This window comes from Eurytemora carolleeae, unplaced genomic scaffold (genome assembly GCF_000591075.1).
Source record: "Eurytemora carolleeae unplaced genomic scaffold, Eaff_2.0 scaffold3, whole genome shotgun sequence".
In the NCBI taxonomy this organism is placed as follows: domain Eukaryota; kingdom Metazoa; phylum Arthropoda; class Copepoda; order Calanoida; family Temoridae; genus Eurytemora; species Eurytemora carolleeae.
The window spans coordinates 104,354-123,164 of NW_019397377.1; the positions used below are offsets into that span (position 1 = coordinate 104,354).

At 33.8% G+C, this 18,811-nt stretch overlaps 1 protein-coding gene across 9 annotated transcripts in view; it reads left to right on the forward strand.

Moving 5' to 3' along the window:
* Window positions 1–4,789: 4,789 nt before the first annotated feature.
* LOC111713865 (desmoplakin) overlaps window positions 4,790–18,811 on the forward strand; it is a 42,152-nt gene continuing 28,130 nt past the window's right edge. For 5 of the 9 annotated variants that reach the window (XR_002767815.1, XR_002767814.1, XM_023488832.1 and 2 more), the window contains exons 1-14: window positions 4,793–5,045; window positions 5,267–5,376; window positions 5,838–5,922; window positions 6,137–6,216; window positions 8,296–8,353; window positions 9,479–9,568; window positions 9,780–9,821; window positions 10,234–10,318; window positions 12,935–13,073; window positions 13,331–13,391; window positions 13,673–13,822; window positions 14,103–14,143; window positions 15,373–15,551; window positions 15,981–16,104. Coding sequence is in view for 7 of the 9 variants with exons in the window: in XM_023488832.1 (XP_023344600.1) it covers window positions 4,984–5,045; window positions 5,267–5,376; window positions 5,838–5,922; window positions 6,137–6,216; window positions 8,296–8,353; window positions 9,479–9,568; window positions 9,780–9,821; window positions 10,234–10,318; window positions 12,935–13,073; window positions 13,331–13,391; window positions 13,673–13,822; window positions 14,103–14,143; window positions 15,373–15,551; window positions 15,981–16,104 (1,306 nt within the window). In the remaining 2 variants the exon portion in view is untranslated. Of the gene's footprint in view, window positions 5,046–5,266; window positions 5,377–5,837; window positions 5,923–6,136; window positions 6,217–8,295; window positions 8,354–9,478; window positions 9,569–9,779; window positions 9,822–10,233; window positions 10,319–12,934; window positions 13,074–13,330; window positions 13,392–13,672; window positions 13,823–14,102; window positions 14,144–15,372; window positions 15,552–15,980; window positions 16,105–18,811 lie in introns of all 9 variants that reach the window. The other 4 variants (XM_023488833.1, XM_023488830.1, XM_023488836.1 and 1 more) reach the window with 3 other exon arrangements.

An 18,811-nucleotide genomic window follows, 5' to 3' on the forward strand; every position in this document is an offset into this window, starting at 1 on the left:
GCTGAGACTGCACCAAACATTAGAGATGTTGAGTCAAGACATTCCTAGATCAGAAAAAATATTAAAAACCGCAAACACATCTAAAATCTACTCCTGACAAACAGTACCCTTATATTATACTTATATTGATATTTCTGGCGCCAAGATATAAAAAAAAAGAATAGTATGAATGATAAATATGTGTCAAAATGCATTTTTCCCTTGTCTACAAGGGATTAGAATGCTTAGATCTAAAAGAGAAGAACAGAAAACAGATGTATGACCAGATAAAAAAATATTCAATCCAGAGTTCAGAAAAAAAAATCAGATGCAAGAGTTTACAGAGTTCATAAGAAAAGAAAGCAAGATGGCTCAGAAAAAAAGCAAGATCATTTAAAAATAATTCTTACTTGTAACACAGCAAACTACAAGGACATCCAACAAAATTCTTTCTTTTTATTTTCAAAATTAGCTGAAGTATGATTGAAGGGGACCAACAAGAAAAAAATGAAGAACAAGAAATGTAGAAATCTCAAAATATTTCCATCTGATATCATATAAATATTTAAAATATTGTAAAATTTAAATAAAAAGAATTTTTAAAGTTAAAAATTTCCTTTAAGACCCTAAACATGAGTTAGATTATTCCCTTTCAAACCTTGAACATGAGATAGATTATTCCCTTTCAAACCTAAACATGAGTTAGATTATTCCCTTTCAAACCTTATACATGAGTTAGATTATTCCCTTTCAGACCCTAAACATGAGTTAGATTATTCTCTTTCAGACCCTAAACATGAGTTTGATTATTCCCATTCAAACCTTAACATGAGTTAGATTATTCCCTTTCAAACCTAAACATGAGTTAGATTATTCCCTTTCAAACCTAAACATGCGCTAGATTATTCCCTTTCAAACCTTAACATGAGATAGAAATTAGTTCCTTTCAGACCCTAAACATGAGTTAGATTATTACCTTTCAAACTTTAACATGAGTTAGATTATTCCCTTTCAAACCTAAACATGAGTTAGATTATTCCCTTTCAAACCTTAAACATGAGTTAGATTATTCCCTTTCAGACCCTAAACATGAGTTAGATTATTCCCTTTCAGACCGTAAACATGAGTTAGATTATTCCCTTTCAAACATTAACATGAGTTAAGTTATTCCCTTTCAAACCTAAACATGAGTTAGATTATTCCCTTTCAAATCTAAACATGAGTTAGATTATTCCCTTTCAAACCTAAACATGAGTTCTTATTCCCTTTCAAACCTTAACATGAGATAGAAATTAGTTCTTTTCAGACCCTAAACATGAGTATAAAATAGTCTTTTTTTGTGTGATTACCTTCTGCAGGATCAATTGAAGCCTGGTAGGAGAGATGTGTGATTACCTTCTGCAGGATCAATTGAAACCTGGTAAGAAAGAGAGGCTAAGAGAAGAGAATGTGTGATTACCTTCTGCAGGATCAATTGAAGCCTGGTAAGAAAGGGTAATTAAAAGAAGAGAGTGTTTGATTACCTTCTGCAGGATCAATTGAAGCCTGGTAGGAGAGGGTGATTGAGAGAAGTAGAAATGCTGCTGCAAGTACTTTGACCATGATTTTGAACTTCTTTTAATCTAACAAAATATTTTTTAGAAACCATTGACAAACTACATGAAGACACATTTATGTTCTTTAATAAATTTTGCGGCATTTAATCGTCAACCTTATTTGTTAACCCTTTATTGTTATTTTAAAATGTAAAATTTTTTTTTCAAATTTCATTTTTTTAAGAAAACCAAAACTGTCTTAGCTCTGAACCAAATTCTTTATATCTTCCAAAGAGATGGGGGGGGGGGGTTACCTCTTGGGCTGAGAGGTTGTAGAGGAATGACGGAGGTTTAACTGAGGTCTACATGGAGACCGGAGAATTGTGACGAAGAGTTTTTGTAGAGACCGGAGAACAGTCCTTGTATTTCCAGAGGAAATATTTGGAAATCTATGACGTTGTTACAAGGGAGGGGGAGTAGGATATAGAACGGCATAAATTCATATATTAAAGACTAATTTGAAAGAGTATCTTCTCTTCTGCTAAACCCCTTTAACTTTGAAATCGATAACAAACAAAAATGTAGCCATTTTTAAGAAAAATAATTCAAATATTAATTAAAATAACAAACAGTTGTGTTTCAAAATAAAACCAACAGTGGCTTCCGTTAATTTTAAACTTAAAATTGCAAAAAAATTTACAGAAAAATTTTTGTGTGCTAATGTTTTTTTAATGTTATCTGCCCAGCATTCTCTTGTTTAAACTTAGGTTGTTTACAGAAGTTAAACTACACCACCATGTGCATTGTGCAAGCCATTTCTCTCTGGTTTATTCGTTTTAGGTAAAGGTTTAGGCCATTTGCAAAAATACTCTACTACATTCGTCTGTCTTGTAAGAAAACTTGTCCGTTTGCCTTTGCAAAGGCAAATTTTCATAAAAATCCTAAAAATAAGGTTAAAAGCTCTAGCTTCAACTCAAAAAAGGAAAAAATTTTTTGCAAAAATTAGATGATGGACTCTGAAAAAAGCGAGGTCAAAAAATATAAAAATAATTTCGGAGCAAATGTTATAACTAAAATAAAAAATCTAAATTTAAAACTTATTAAGTAAAAAATAGCGTTTAAAATAGCTTGATATCTTAATTAACAAAAATGTTATTGGTAATTGAAGCATGCAAGGTTGGAGTGAAAATTGCCTTGAGGCAGGAACTTTAGAATGACCCAAAAGGAACAAAATAAAATCGTTGAAAATCATAAGCATTTTACGGACCAGTCAGTAAACCTGTGTTATTTGAGGTCAAAACTTTTGTTTTAAAGGCCCTTCAGCTACTTCAAAATAAATTAAATAATCCCATTGAATGCCACAAGATTATAGGGCAACTACTTAATCCTCAGATTAACAATTATCAAATAATGTTGAGCTCCCAGCTCACAGCTAAAACTGCCATGGATTTAATCTAGTTGATATCCAACAGGAATTAATTTTATCCCTAAGAAGACACAAGATTCAGATAACTGCTTAATTTTTGGGATTTCCACCATAAAATGTTTGAGCTCAGAGGTCATTTGGTTCCACCATAGCACTGTTCCCAACAGATGTTGTTCAGGTTTTATTTCTCGCATGCTTTCCACAATCCATTAGGACAACTTCACAGAATATTAAACATACACCATAGAAACTTAAACTTAAAAGGAATGTTCTTGAAAAATTATCCTGTTATCATAATATGTTAAAAAATTGTTAAACAAAAAATTTTTTTTACTGCTATAACTTTTTTTCGAACAAAAAACCGATTTGTTTGTTAAAAATATTGAATTAGAAGTTAGCATAAACAATAAACATAAAACAAGCTTTTAGGATGTGTAAAGTTTTAAGCTTCAGAGTTGGCCACTAGGAAGAAAAAGAGAAGAATTAATCTAAGTTAGAAATGTTAAGAACAAGTTTGGAATATTAATTTGTTTATTTTGCTGTCTAATCTCCTTTAATTTTATGGGTAAATCATCAATTGCAACTAGGGTTGTTAATCGTTTTTTGTTTCGTTTTTAAAAACGATTGTTTCGTTTTCAGAAAAAAAAGATCGTTTTTAAAAATGACCCACTCGTTTTGAACTTTTAGAAAATGAATAGCGATTGTTTTTGAAAACGATCGTTTTGCTTAAAACGATTTGCGACCGTTTTTTATACGATTTTTTTTAAAAAAGCGATCGCTTTTGAAAAAAAATATTGACAATTATGTTAACGATCGTTGACGAAGGGTCGTTGTTAACGATCGTTAACAAAGGGTTGTCGTTAACGATCGTTAACGAAGGGTTGTAGTTAACGATCGTTAACGAAACAACGATCTTTACCAAAACATTCGTTTTTGGAAAAATATTACATGCAACTTTATTGAATGTCGTCTTACATGAAGTTTAACAGTTGTGGGGGAGTTAAAACTCCTTGATAATTTCTGAAAAACTACTCAATGATAAGTACAGATGCCCTTCAGGTAAGTTTCCTCTCATCGTTATAACGAAGGGGTCGTCATTAACGATCGTTAACAAAGGCTTGTTTTTAACGATAGTTAACAAAGGGTCGTTGTTAACAATCGTTAACAACGGGTCGTCGTTAACAAAACGACGAATTTAAAAAAAAACGATCGTTTTAAAAACGACTATTTTTAAAAAACGATTGTTTTTTAAACGATCGTTTCGTTTTCGATTTTTCGTCGTCGTTTTCATAACTAACGATCTTTTTCTGAAAATGTAAACGTTAACATCCCTAATTGCAACAACTACCAGTTCACATTCACAATCTGTGTCTGTCCTAGTGGCAGTCAGAGCGGTTCAGGATGGGAGGGGGGGGGGCTATGTGGGCTTAGCCCCCTACTGGATCAGTGAAATCCACAATTTGTAGGACCCCTTGGTGTTCAGTCCCACTCTAGAAGACAAAAAAAATTAAGCCCCCCTGGACAAATGTCTGAATACGTCCACGGAAAATGTTCAAGGAGGAATATCCCACATTGATATGGGGGGGGGGGTAGCCCCCACACAGGAAATTTATGGAGAACCCCTTAAAACTAACCAGAAGGAGGGGGCAACTTGTTTAAAAAATAAATGAATCTAATTTCAATACACCTTTATAAAACGCCACCGTTCTATACTCCTGATATTCATAGAGTTTAAACTTGTCATTCAAATCTTATACTTTTAGGGTAATAAAAAGGCAACCTGTAACACTATTTCTATTTACAGTACCGTTTGGGAGAAGATTATTAATTAAGAACAAGCCATCTGATTCTGAGGGCTTTCACTTGAAATTGGATAACTTGATTTATGACCTAATATTGATACTCTTATTTTCTGAAAGAGTTACATTACACGGATTCATCTCTAGAGTGATAATTACAAATTACGCTGTGAAAGTGTACAGTGAACTGTGACAGTTTAGTTTAGGTGATAGTGTACATTTGTACACTTTGTACAGAGCTAGAATGTACAAGTGTACTCTACTTATGTGTTTAGTTCACGCTGTGAGGTGCATACCAAACTCCAGGAAAACATTGTTCAAGATAAGAAACTCTTAAAACTCATTTGTTTAGATCGACAAGTTGTCAACCCTCATATTGGCATTGTCTAAATTGAACCACATTATTCTGCCAGCTCTGTAGAATTTTGAATAGAATTTAAAAAACCATAAACTGCAACTATTATATTTAATGACAGTCAATAAGGTAAGCAGCAGTTATTTAACAATTTGTTTTCATGACGAAAAAGAACTGCAGAGGAAATTACCAGGAGCCATCCTTCTGAACCTTACAGCCAGAGCACATCTGATCCTAGAAGGGGAATGGAAGCATACCCTTCTGAACAGACAACGAAAAAAGGTATTTTGCGGAGGTTTAATCTGCGGGTTTGGGGAATTATACCATGGGGGAAAATTTCAAAACGGGTTAATAACACTTATAATGGGCCACTGTCTTCCTTACCCCCCCCCCCCTCTATTGTAATTGCCCTTGATATTTCTAAATGATCTTTTTTGCAATATCTCATACAGTGTTAATTTATGATAAATGCTAATTTTCCCAGTAATTCATAGTTTTTTGTTAATGAATTCTTTAAAACAATATACGTACGGACACTGGAAATTAATGAATTCTTTAAAACAATATACGTACGGACACTGGAAAGTGGCTGAGTTTGAAAGAACATTAATATTCTTCAGTTAAATATTTTGATTTTGATAACAAACACTTTCAAAAGTTTTTCTGTTTGGTAATTCTTTCTGCTGCAAAAAATGTTAAGATACTGATGAATCATGATTTTGATCAATTATATTTGTTTTTAGATATTGAATGCATTTATGTGAACTCTGCTTGGAGTACATGTGATCTAAGTACACTGAAAAAAACCAAGTCAATGAAAAGATCAAGGAAAAATTGATCATCATGAAAGGAAGTCAACAAAAGATTCAAAAATCTTCTTTTTTTTGATGGCTAACTTTAATGTTTTTCAATAAATTATAAAAAATTTACTATTTTGTCACATTTCAGTAATTCAGGGGTCTGTTAACTCAAATAAGCAATTTTTAATTACAATTTTGAAGGAGTCCCTTTTATAATGAGCAATTAATTGTATTGTCTGCAGACCTGAGATGGGGTCTGGTACCAAGTGCACAGACTGGAAAAATCTAACCCAATCATGTTCCAATGAAGAGATCATTTCAGGTGAAAACTGATAAATCTAGATTGACTGAACATTACGCTTTAATGCATTATGTCATTGGTATAATTCTCCCATCTCCCCCAAAAAACTGAATTTATTTTGTAGGTAAATTATAAATAGTTATATATGTTAAAAAAATGTATTAATTTTCGGGTCAGATCATAATAAATTTAAAATACAGGGTTATCAGCAAAGGATGAGACAGTAAAGACGCCCCACACTCTATGTATATGTTAATTGAAAGGTTGATTTTTAGTTTCTGCATTCAATTTTGTATATCATGGGTTTATGAAGGGTTAATCTCAGAAATAAGCCAGATTTGACTTACAAGGAACCCCGAGAGCAAGAAAACGGACCAAACATGTCCATACAATCGTCTCTGAAGTCTCATCCTTTGTGGGTAACCTTGTAAGTTATTTTTTTTTAACTGTGTAAGAGGGCTTTGCCCACCCTGTTTCAAATTCATTATCTGCATTAATTTTTGGGAAAAATTCTAATCCTAAAAATTATAGATTGTTGAATTTTATGTTTTCATCCAACAGGTTTTAAAAAAAGATAATTTTAAGGCAAACTACGTTAATTCTGAAAAACTGTTAACCTATTCTTATTTGTCTATAACAAACAAAGAAGCCATTTCCTATTTTTTTTGGAAAGAAATACTAAAGGCGTATTCTTAAGTTGGGCCATATTTCGTAAAGCTCTTGAAAATGAAGTTTTATCAATTTTCTTTTTATATTTATGAAAGTTTAACAGTCCAGTTTCTCTCACCAATTCTCTTTGATATGAATAACTATCGAATATCAAAGACAATTTAGACTGAAATCCCATTTATCGAAACACTTTGAAAAAATGAAATATTTACTTGGCTACAACGAGAACCATAAAAATCTGGTATAGGAAGGTGACTTTAAGACTATAATTATGACTTAAAATAGTCCATTGAACATGAGAACATGAGAACATGAGAAAATGAGAACATGAGAACATGAGAACATGAGCAACAATTTAAACTGAAATCCCATTTATCGAAACACTTTGAAAAAATGAAATATTTACTTGGCTACAACGAGAACCATAAAAATCTGGTATAGGAAGGTGACTTTAAGACTATAATTATGACTTAAAATAGTCCATTGAACATGAGAACATGAGAACATGAGAACATGAGAACATGAGAAAATGAGAACATGAGAACATGAGAACATGAGCAACAATTTAAACTGAAATCCCATTTATCGAAACACATGAGAACATGAGAACATGAGAACATGAGAACATGAGAACATGAGAAAATGAGAAGAACATGAGAACATGAGAACATGAGAACATGAGAACATGAGAACATGAGAACATGAGAACATGAGAACATGAGAACATGAGAACATGAGAATATGAGAACAACTACAATATTTTTCATCTTAAATCTTTGAAGATCTATTTTTTCATTTCTTGAATAAACTTGGCAATAAAGTGGTAATAAGTTTGATAACTGCAAATTCCCCAAATCATGAAAGTACAAAAACTCAGTGATAGAAATATGGTTTTATGGAAGTAAGTTCAAATAAAACATTTATACTAGCTTAGGAACCCAGAGCTGCCAAGGTTATTTAATTTACTCCGCCGTTTACCCGCACTTGAACGTTTTTACACCGGGAAACTAAATTTTCGCTGTAAAGGTCGACCCCCACTCAACTTAGAACCTCAAAACCACGCTAAGAACATTCCGGTGGGTCTCTTGATTTTCCCCAAGCATTTGAGGCAAATCGGTCCAAGGGTTCCTGAGTTATGATCGGATAAACAAACAAGCAAACACAAAAACATACTTATTTTAAGAAGATATATATAATTTAAAAACTGGAGTATGCACAGAAATCTACCAACATTCTCCAAAAATGTTTAAAACTTTAGTTTTCAAATTTAACTCATGGTGCCGAGCAGTGTTTAAATCATGAAAAAATTTGTACAGCTATAACATGGAAACATAATCTGTCTATTAGTTATCAGATATATATTATATATATATTTATAGAAATGTACACAACATTGATGATGATATTTCATCTTTTTATGATTTTGTTTAGAATCTAGAAGTTTGGTGGAAAAAGAAAGAAAGACGACACATAAATTAGAAACCTACAGGAAGATTTATATGTGATAGAATACAACTGTATGTCTTAACTTTATGTGACCCTTCATCTATAGAAGGGCAAGTCCGATACACAATGGTACCCTTTTTAACCTTTCTCTCGGCAAAATGATTTAATTACCCTATTTTCTCTAGCTTCAAATTGATTGTTTTGAGTTGTAGCTTCTCAATGACATGCATTGACTTGCGGGTTTCTTGCTACAGAAACAATGCAAGAACTTTGGAGAACGTGATGTGCTGCTTAGGCCAAAAAAATTATGATATCTGACACATTTTTGATCAGTGAAGGTCTTAAGAACATCTTTGTTAATTTGTAATTTTTACTCTTCTGCACTGCAAACTGGACATAAGGGGCAGGTAACATTTATGCGATATCACTGTTACGGCTCCTGTGGTTTTATTTTATGCAGTATGATAACAGCAAATTCATTCTGTTAAATAGTAAAAAAAACATTTTTGTTATTTTCAATAGAAGACAAGTTATGATTGAAAACATTAGATTTTATTCTAATGTTACAATTTACTTTAGTCTGAAGTGTCTGAAAATCATTGAAATAAAGGGAGTGTGTGCAAAAGATAAATGGGGGCACACAAGACGTAGAAACAGAATTATAATATGCAACTTTATTGGCAATGACATACGGTGGTAGGCGATTATACCAATAAAATGAAGAGGAATTTCGATTTCATTACATGTTATTCGAAAAAAGCTTGTAAACAAAACTTAAATATAAAACTTCTTACATTCATACAACTGTGGAGTAAAAAGACGACATTTAAGCAATCTTATTCGTACTTGATTTTGTTATTAAGACTGTAGATTTACCGTCAGTTTAAAAAACGTCTCTAAAACGCGTGTTTTATGTTAATTTGACTATTTTAAAGACCATTTCACAAGCCTAACCGTCATCTCCCTAACCCACAGTTTTTCGGGTCTAATTGTGTCTCTATTTTATGTTTCTGTACATAAAATTCCTTTCTTCACACAAAAACAAGGCGTCATGTTATTTATAGAAACTTTTGATTGAAATAAATAAATCTTCCAAAACACTTTTTTTTTTTTTGGCAAGCACTCCTTTCATTTTAAAATGTTTAAAGATATGAATCTTGTGAACAAGGCAGTTCATTAACAAAACCCTTGGCACTCTGGACAATTTGGAGAAAAGGGTTTCAACCATTCAAACTGTTCATCAACAGTCCAGACAAATGTAAGTAAAAAAGGTAACAACTGAGTGAAGGTGATTTGGACCCCCATTTCTTGGAAACTCGACGTATCCTACCTAGCCTAGTGTATAATTAGGGTTAAATTGAGAAATATAATGAGGAACGGGGAGGAGGGGTCCTAATTACCTTCACTAAGATGTGGGAGAGGAGTTTGTGACACTTTTTTGTTCTTCTAAATTACTTTTATTTCTTTAGGCGTGACTCTTACCTAGAGTCCAGTGAGCTTGAAAATACCAGGTATTCTTCATTTTTATTATCATCATTATTATTATCGTTATGGTTATGGTTATCATTATCATTATCATTATCATTATCATTATCATTATCATTATCGTTATTGTTATAGTTATCGTTATCGTTATCGTTATCGTTATTGTTATTGTTAGCGTTAGCGTTAGCGTTAGCGTTAGCGTTAGCGTTAGCGTTAGCGTTAGCGTTAGCGTTAGCGTTAGCGTTAGCGTTAGATCATTGCCATATTACAGTAATGCCTCATTGCGTCATCGCCCCATTGCCGTATTGCCGCATTGCCGCATTGCCTCATTGCATCATAATCATATTATTATAATCATGTTCTGGTTTAAAAATTTTCTAAAAGAATAATGTCTTTAAATGAAATCCATGTTTTTTTAAATGAAGCATCACTTTTAAGAAAGAAGTTGAAGCAAGTAGAAGAGGAAAATCTAGCTCTAAAAAATAAAAATACCCAATTGAAAACGGATTACAATAATTTAAAGGTAAGCACCAAAGGAATTGAAAACTCGACACAAATTCTAATCTTTTAATCCGTATATCATTTTTTGCAACCTGATATTTCAAACACAAGATCCGTCAGATTTAATAGTTTAAAAGCTTAAAATAACAAATGTTTCCCTTATCATATTAATCCATCTTGTTTACAAGAAGAAAGCTGAGGCGAAAACTTTAAATTTGTACCAGGCTTACGCATTTCTATGATTATTCAATGTATTGTTAAATGAAAAATCCTACCGGAATTCAATTACTTTTTTTATTTATGCTGGCCCAGGTGAAAACCAGCTTTTTACAAAGGAATGTAATTTATCTGAGACAAATTAGAATGAATGGAAATTTGCCTTGAGAATAAATGATACAATTAACGTTTTTGCAAAAAATCTAATCACGGGTGTATATTTTCTCAAAAACCATTTCCCTTTCGAAAAAAAGTTTTTCCTACAAAAACTTATGTATGTAAAAAAATTAAAATTTTGGTTAAAAAGTATCAAAAAGAAATAAAAAACTTCTCTCTGATGTACAATTTTCCATTTCCACCCAGGCCTTCAGACCTAACAAACAATAGTCGACTTAAATTGAGTCACGGAAGTTCGTAGTAAGATTTTGACTCCACTGGAGACCACCGGAGGGAATTCTTTTTCACTGCAGGGGTTTGAAAAAATGCTTTTTATAATTCAAAACTTTACGTAAGGTGATTTACATTCCACTGGAGGGATTCAGATGTCCTTCCTGTGGGGTTATAATTCCACAAGAGGGATTCAGTTATCCTTCCTAGGGGTTTATAATTCCACTGGAAGGATTCAGTTATCCTTCCTAGGGGTTTATAATTCCACTGGAGGGGTTCAGATATCTTTCCTAAGGGTTTATAATTCCACTGGAGGGATTTAGTTATCCTTCCAAGGGGTTTATAATTCCACTGGAGGGATTTAGATATCCTTCCTGGGGGTTTATAATTCCACTGGAGGGATTCAGTTATCCTTCCAAGGGGTTTATAATTCCACTAAAGGATATCTGAATCCCTCCAGTGGAATTATAAAACCCTTGGAAGGATAACTGAATCCCTCCAGTAGAATTATAAACCCCTAGGAAGGATAACCTAATACCTCGAGTGGAATTATAAACCCCTAGGAAGGAAATCTGAATCCCTTCAGTGGAATTATAAACCCCCAGGAAGGATATCTGAATCCCTCCAGTGGAATTATAAACCCAAAGCAAGGATAACTGAATCCCTCCAGTGGAATTTTAAACTCCTAGGAAGGATAACCTAATCCCTCCAGCGGAATTATAACCCCCGGAAAGATATCTGAATCCCTCCAGTGGAATTATAAACCCCTAGGAAAGATTTCTGAATCCCTCCAGTGGAATTATAAACCCCCAGGAAGGATATCTGAATCCCTCCAGTGGAGTTATAAACCCCTAGGAAGGATAACAGAATCCCTCCAGTGGAATTATAAAACCCTTGGAAGGATAACTTAATAGCTCCAGTGAAATTATAAACGCCCAGGAAAGATATCTGAATCCCTCCAGTGGAGTTATAAACCCCTAGGAAGGATAACTGAATCCCTCCAGTGGAATTATAACCCCCTGGACTGGATATCTGAATCCCTCCAGTGGAATTATAAACCCCTTGGAAGGATAACTGAATCCCTCCAGTGGAATAATAAAACCCCAGGAAGGATATCTGAATCCCTCCAGTGGAATTATAAACCCCTTGGAAGGATAACTGAATCCCTCCAGTGGAATTATAAACCCCTTGGAAGGATAACTGAATCCCTCCAGTGGAATAATAAACCCCCAGGAAGGATATCTGAATCCCTCCAGTGGAATTATGAACCCCTAGGAAGGATATCTGAATCCCTCCAGTGGAATTATAAACCCCCAGGAAGGATAACTGAATCCCTCCAGTGGAATTATAAACCCCTTGGAAGGATAACTGAATAGCTCCAGTGAAATTATAAACCCCTAGGAAGGATATCTGAATCCCTCCAGTGGAATTATAACTCCCAATGAAGGATATCTGAATCCCTCCAGTGGAATTTAAACTCCTAGGAGGGATAACCTAATCCCTCCAGTGGAATTATAACCCTCCGGAAGGACATCTGAATCCCTCCAGTGGAATTATAAACCCCCAGAAAGGATATCTGAATCCCTCCAGTGGAATTATAAACCCCTAGGAAGGATATCTGAATCCCTCCAGTGGAATTATAAACCCCTAGGAAGGATAACTGAATCCCTCCAGTGGAATTATAACCTCCCGGGAAGGATATCTGAATCCCTCCAGTAGAATTATAAACCCATAGGAAGGATAACTGAATCCCGGAATTATAAACCCCTAGGAAGGATAACTGAATCCCTCCAGTGGAATTATAACCCCCCAGGAAGGACATCTGAATCCCTCCAGTGGAATGTAAATCATCCTGCGTAAAGTTTAATTGTAAAAGGCATTTTTTGAAACCCCTCCAGTGAAAATAAAATCCCTCCGGTGGTCTCCAGTGGAGTCAAAATCTTACTACGAACTTCTTTGAGTCACTTAAATTAGACTTTAATCATTCCCCCCTCTGTGAAGGGTTGGGGAAATATATAAATCCCTGTAATTGCAGACTTCATATTCTGGATGTATAAGCCCTGAAAAAAATAATGATCAGATGGAAAAGTTAAAAAACTTAAAAGAAGATAATTCTGAGTTAAAGAAGATAATTGACTATGGATATGGAGCTAAAAATACCCACGGTCTTCCAGGTTCAGTATTAATTCTTTTCTTTTATCGAATTATTCAAAAGAGAATATAATTGTTAAAATTCATTGACAATTTCTTTTATAAGAGAAGAAAAGATATAAAAATGATTAAAAGGATTTGTTTCAAACAAATTTATTTAAATTTTTTAAGGTTTAGTTTCCATTTATAAAGCCTTGAGTCTAGAGGATTATTGTTTAAATTACATTTTTGGAATGTTTAGAATTATAATAAAATGGTAACAATCTATTAATTAATGCAGGAGAGGTTAATCCCTGTGAACAGTCCTTTAAGCTGACGATGAATAATCTTGAAAGCATGAGGAAGGCAGATTGTAAAATTTTGAAATGAAAATTAAGATGCAGTGCAAAGCAGTGAAAAACTTGGTTCTTAAATCTTCTAATTTAATGAGACCCTACATATGTTGCCAAATTTCAAGGGAACAGAAAACATATGAAATAAAAAAAATGTTTAACCCTTTTTGTCCTATTTGACTAATTGTAAAAAAAACTAATATAGGGATAACAGATTTGAAACTACTGGATTACTTCCAAATTTTATTTTTTCATTTTAAAAAAGAAACGTTTTACAACTGGTTTTGAAGGGTAAAGATGAAAGATTTGATAGCTCGGCTTGAAATCCAGACAGCGGAGTCATACAAAGATAACGTGAGCTGTCAAGGTGACATCAAGAAACTAACAGCATTGGTGCAAGATTATAAAACTTCAGAATCAGGGTTAAAACAAACACTCAGGAAAATTATATTGATAAAGACATTTCTTAAATTTCAAGAAATTAACGTTTGGGGAAATATATAGTCCTTGCAGTTTTACTTCCAGTAGAGCTTAGTCCTCTGACCTATCCTAGCCACAGTGCTCGGCCCCATAGACTGTTCTAGTTGCAGCCCTCGTCTCGGTTTTAGCGGGCCGAGATTATCTTTTCCTTAATTTCTATTCCAGGAATTGTTTTTCCTTATTTGAAAGAATGAAGAAGTAAAAAGGAATACATGTTATTAATTCAATATACATTTTTAGCAAGATTTCTGTTTCAAGTATACAGGAGTTCGAGCCCAAAGGTATCTTGCATTTTAAACAATTAAACTTCAACTTAAAGGGACTGTAGACGTATTTTCAAGCAACTTTAAGTTTAATTTAATGAGAAGAATGCCTGATTCACAATGTTGCTCTCTAACAAGGGCAGATACAGGATTTAAGTGAGAGGGGTGCTAGATTTATTTCGGAACAGATTTCGGAATTTTTTTTTTAAGATAGCTATTTTTCCTGCTTTGCACTAGGGTTTCTTTCCCTTAAGTGCTATTGAGAAGCTATTCTGAAATCTCAGGGGGGTGCGAATGTTCTGTTGCCCTCCCCCTGTATCGGCCCCTTCTCTCTAAATCTCTTTCTGATCGCTGATTTGTTTAGCCGGGAATGTGTGTCTGGCAATTTCCTTAATTATTTCTGTAGAAGAAATCCGCAAGTCGCATTAAAAGACGAACCAATATTAAAAATAATACATTTTCAAATGTATAAGTATAGATATCTCATTCATTCTCATATACATTACACAGCTTTAAAGGGTTCAGCTGGGAATCAGTTGTGCCACTTTTAATAAATAAAGAGTAGGCCGTATTAACTTTACGTATACAGTTTTTTTAAAATTAATTAGTTTAAATGTATCTTGCGTTTGAACTAATTTTAAAGATAAAACATTAATGGGTTTTAATATAAAGAAAATCTTGAATTTTTGAATAAATATAACTAACATTTTTATAGTACAATTGGTTAACCACAAAGGATAAAACTTTAAGAGACAACTGTACAGAATAATTTCTTTTCTTCTTACAATATCTTGGTTCTCTCCTATTCTTTACACTTGCTCATGTTGTAAGCCAACTCATCATTAGTCAGAAACCCAAATTGAAATTCAACCCCTCAGATCGTTCGATTTATTATAAACCTCATGATTATTTCCGTAAGATTGTTCAAAGGTCGTCTTTCTGTTCCGCAGTTTTATGGGGCAATGTACAGTTAGAACCAGAAAACTGTGGAATATGGAGACGACATTCAAGCAAAAATTACGTGAATTTGACGACGTAGGAAGTATATAGCTTTACTATTAACTAAATAATTCGACCATTAAGTGAAATGGGTCTGTTTTGTCCGCATAATTGCTGTTCATCATATTCATTTGACTATTTAAATTCATAAATTTAATCTGAAAGTCATCTTTCTACTCCGGAATTTTCTGGTTCTCACTGCAGCAAAATTGTAAAATATAGCAACGTTAAACCAAATGTTTTTATAGATCTGGAACTTACTGCGCCAGCCTCAGACGACGGAACAGTGACCATGTTAAAGCAGATGCGGGATCAAATGGAACGAATCAATTTTAAAGAAATTCAACTGTTTGACAGCATTATTGCCAAAATGTCGGAGAAGAAGAATGCCGCGTCGAATAAACTAGTTGCGCGGCTGAAGGATCAGGGACCAGATTTAATCCATAGCAAGAGATACATAGCCAGTTGAACGTTGAACGGGACTTTGGGTGTAATTTTAAGTGACCTTCAATACAAAGATAACTATTTCTGATTTAAGACGGTACCCTTCAAACCTTAATCTAATCAAAAATGTTGAGAATAACGTCGTTAATGTGTTTCAGAAAGTGTTCATTTCTTTGAATTTCGTATTCACAAAAATGCAAAAGTCGTTTTTGCTGGGAAACCAAAAATGAAAATCAACAGTTTAAAAGCTAACAAAAATATGGATGAATACTTGATCAGACAAAGTCATCTTTGCATGGAGGCTCACTTGAAATTACACTTAGAGTCCCTTCAAGCCTAATCCGGTCCACAAGAGAAGTTACGTCTATGAAGTTCAACTACATCTCACCATTTATAAAATCTGGTATGTCAGGAGGAGTTAATACAATCCCTGGTATCAGAGGCGGGGAGGAGTAAGGATACGATTGATGGTTTGACCGCTCTAGTCTCCAGACTTAGACAAGACAAGGAAAGAGCCGATACTGGTCTCAATACAGGTGAACCTCCTTAGTCTCTAGACTCAGGCAAGAAAAGGAGAGGGCAGATGCTGGTCTTAATACAGGTGAACCTCCTTAGTCTATAGACTCAGGCAAGACAAGGAGAGGCAGATGCTGGATTTAATACAGGTAAACCTCCCTAGTCTCTAGACTCAGGCAAGACAAGGAGAGGGCAGATGCTTGAGGTGAACCTCCCTAGTCTCTAGACTGAGACAAAACAAGGATAGAGCAGATACTGGTTTTAATACAGGTAAACCTACCTTGTCTCCAGACTCAGAAAAGACAAGGATAGAGCAGATACTGTTCTTAATACAGGTGAACCTCCCTAGTCTCTAGACTCAGGCAAGACAAGGATAGAAAAGATAATGGTCTTAATTCAGGTAAACCTCCTTAGTCTCTAGACTCAGACAAAATAAGGATAGAGCAGATTCTGGTCTCAATACAGGTCCCTAGTCTCTAGATTCAGACAAGACAAGGAGAAGGCAGATACTGGTCTCAATACAGGTAACCTACCTTGTCTCCAGACTCAAACAAGACAAGGATAGAGCAGATATACTGGTCTTAATACAGGTAAAACTTCCTTGTTTCCAGACTCATACAAGACAATGAGAAGGCAGATACTGGTCTTAATACAGGTGAACCTCCCTAGTCTCTATAGACTCAGGCAAGACAAGGAGAAGGCAGATACTGTTCTTGATACAGGTAACCTCTCTAGTCTCTAGATTCAAACAAGACAAGGATAGAGCAAATACCTGGTCTAAATACAGGTAAATTTGTTTTACAAAAAATCGAAAAAAAAAGAAAAAAAATTGTTTAGTTGTTTTTGAACATGGTACTAGCTCTGGGCTGTATAATTTTAAGAATTTATGAATTGGGAACTTACCATATGAAGAAAATATCCCCCCCTGAACGAATGAAATTAATGAGAAATTTCAATTACTTGAACCGAATTAGCTTTTGATCTCTTGAAAGTTTAAACGATTTGCACAAAATTCTATGTGCAGAAAATTACCTGGTTAAATAATTATTTTAAAGCAGATACTGTTCTTAATCCAGGTAAACATCATCTTCAATTTAACTTTTTGCATTAGATTTAAATCTTAAATTAATCATCATTTCAATTTTTGAAGAGAAATTGAGGAAAACGAATTTGTTTTACAATTCAAATATGGAGAGGTTGAAAAGAGAAAGAAAAAAAATTGCATTTCTTATGCTGAATTACGTCATTGAGTCTTGCCTATAAATCTTAACCGTTTGTTAAATCACTACAGCGGAGTTTATTCCCCAAAGCATATATTATTGAGATTGGAGTGACTTTGTTTTTAATTGAACCAGTGGTTGTATTCTCTATTGTTGAAACGTTGGGTTTGCCCGGGTTGGTATTTGAAAATCGTTCTATTCTCGACAGATAACATTTCTTTTGTGTCGAAACGTTTGATCTGAGAGATATCTGGGTGTCATGGCGGCTGTAGGTTACTTATACCAAACCTTTCATTTCGACAATCTTTTTTAATTAAAAATTTTAGAACTCTGAAATGAGATGATTGTTTTTATATTGTAAATTTTATGTACGTTATCGGCTAGGTTGTTAGGAATGTTTTTAAAGTGTAGGTACGCTATTGACTTAGCTGTCAGGAACCTTTTAAATTGTATAGGTACGTTGTTAGGTAGTCTATTAGATATGTTTAAATTTGTATGCAAGTTATTGGGTAAGTTGTTAGGAACGTTTCAAAATTATAGGTACGCTATTTACTAGGCTGTTAGGAACGTTTTTAAATTGTAGGTTTGTTATTGGCTAGGCTGTCAGGAGCGTTTTGAATTGTATGGTACGTTGTTAGGTAGGCTATTTTTAAAATTGTAGTTACGTTATTGGCTAGGTTGTTATGAACGTTTTTAAAGTGTAGGTACGTTATTGGGTAGGTTGTTATGAACGTTTTTAAAGTGTAGGTATGCTATTGACTAGGCTGTTAGGAACCTTTTAAATTTTATAGGTTTCGTTGTTAGGTAGTCTATTAGATATGTTTAAAAATTGTAGGCAAGTTATAATTGGGTAAGTTGTTAGGAACGTTTCAAAATTAGAGGTACGCTATTTACTAGGCTGTTAGGAACGTTTTTAAATTGTAGGTTTGTTATTGGCTAGGCTGTCAGGAGCGTTTTAAATTGTAATGGTACGTTGTTGGCTAGGTTGTTATGAACATTTTTAAAGTGTAGGTACGTTATTGGGTAGGTTGTAAGGAACGTTTTAAAATTGTAAGAACGTTATTGAGAAGGCTGTTAGGAATGTTAAATAGGTTCTTTTATAGGTTAAGTATGAAAAAATGCAAGTTAGAAATCTGGATTAGTTTATTACAACATTTAAATAAAAAATATTAATTTTTAACTCTCTTTCTGAAATTGATTACATTAATGAAAGAACAGAAAATTAAAATATGTTTAATGTTTTCAACATGTAATTAAACAATAAACATGTTATCTTCAATCTAAGTTATACTTATAAAACCCTGGAATTCAACAAACAACATTTAAACTGTTTATTAAGTTGTACACTTTAATAGTGCTTGTTCTTTAACCAAGGGTGAATAACAAGAGATACATAGCCAGTTGAACGTTGAACGGGACTTTGGGTGTAATTTTAAGTGACCTTCAATACAAAGATAACTATTTCTGATTTAAGACGGTACCCTTCAAACCTTAATCTAATCAAAAA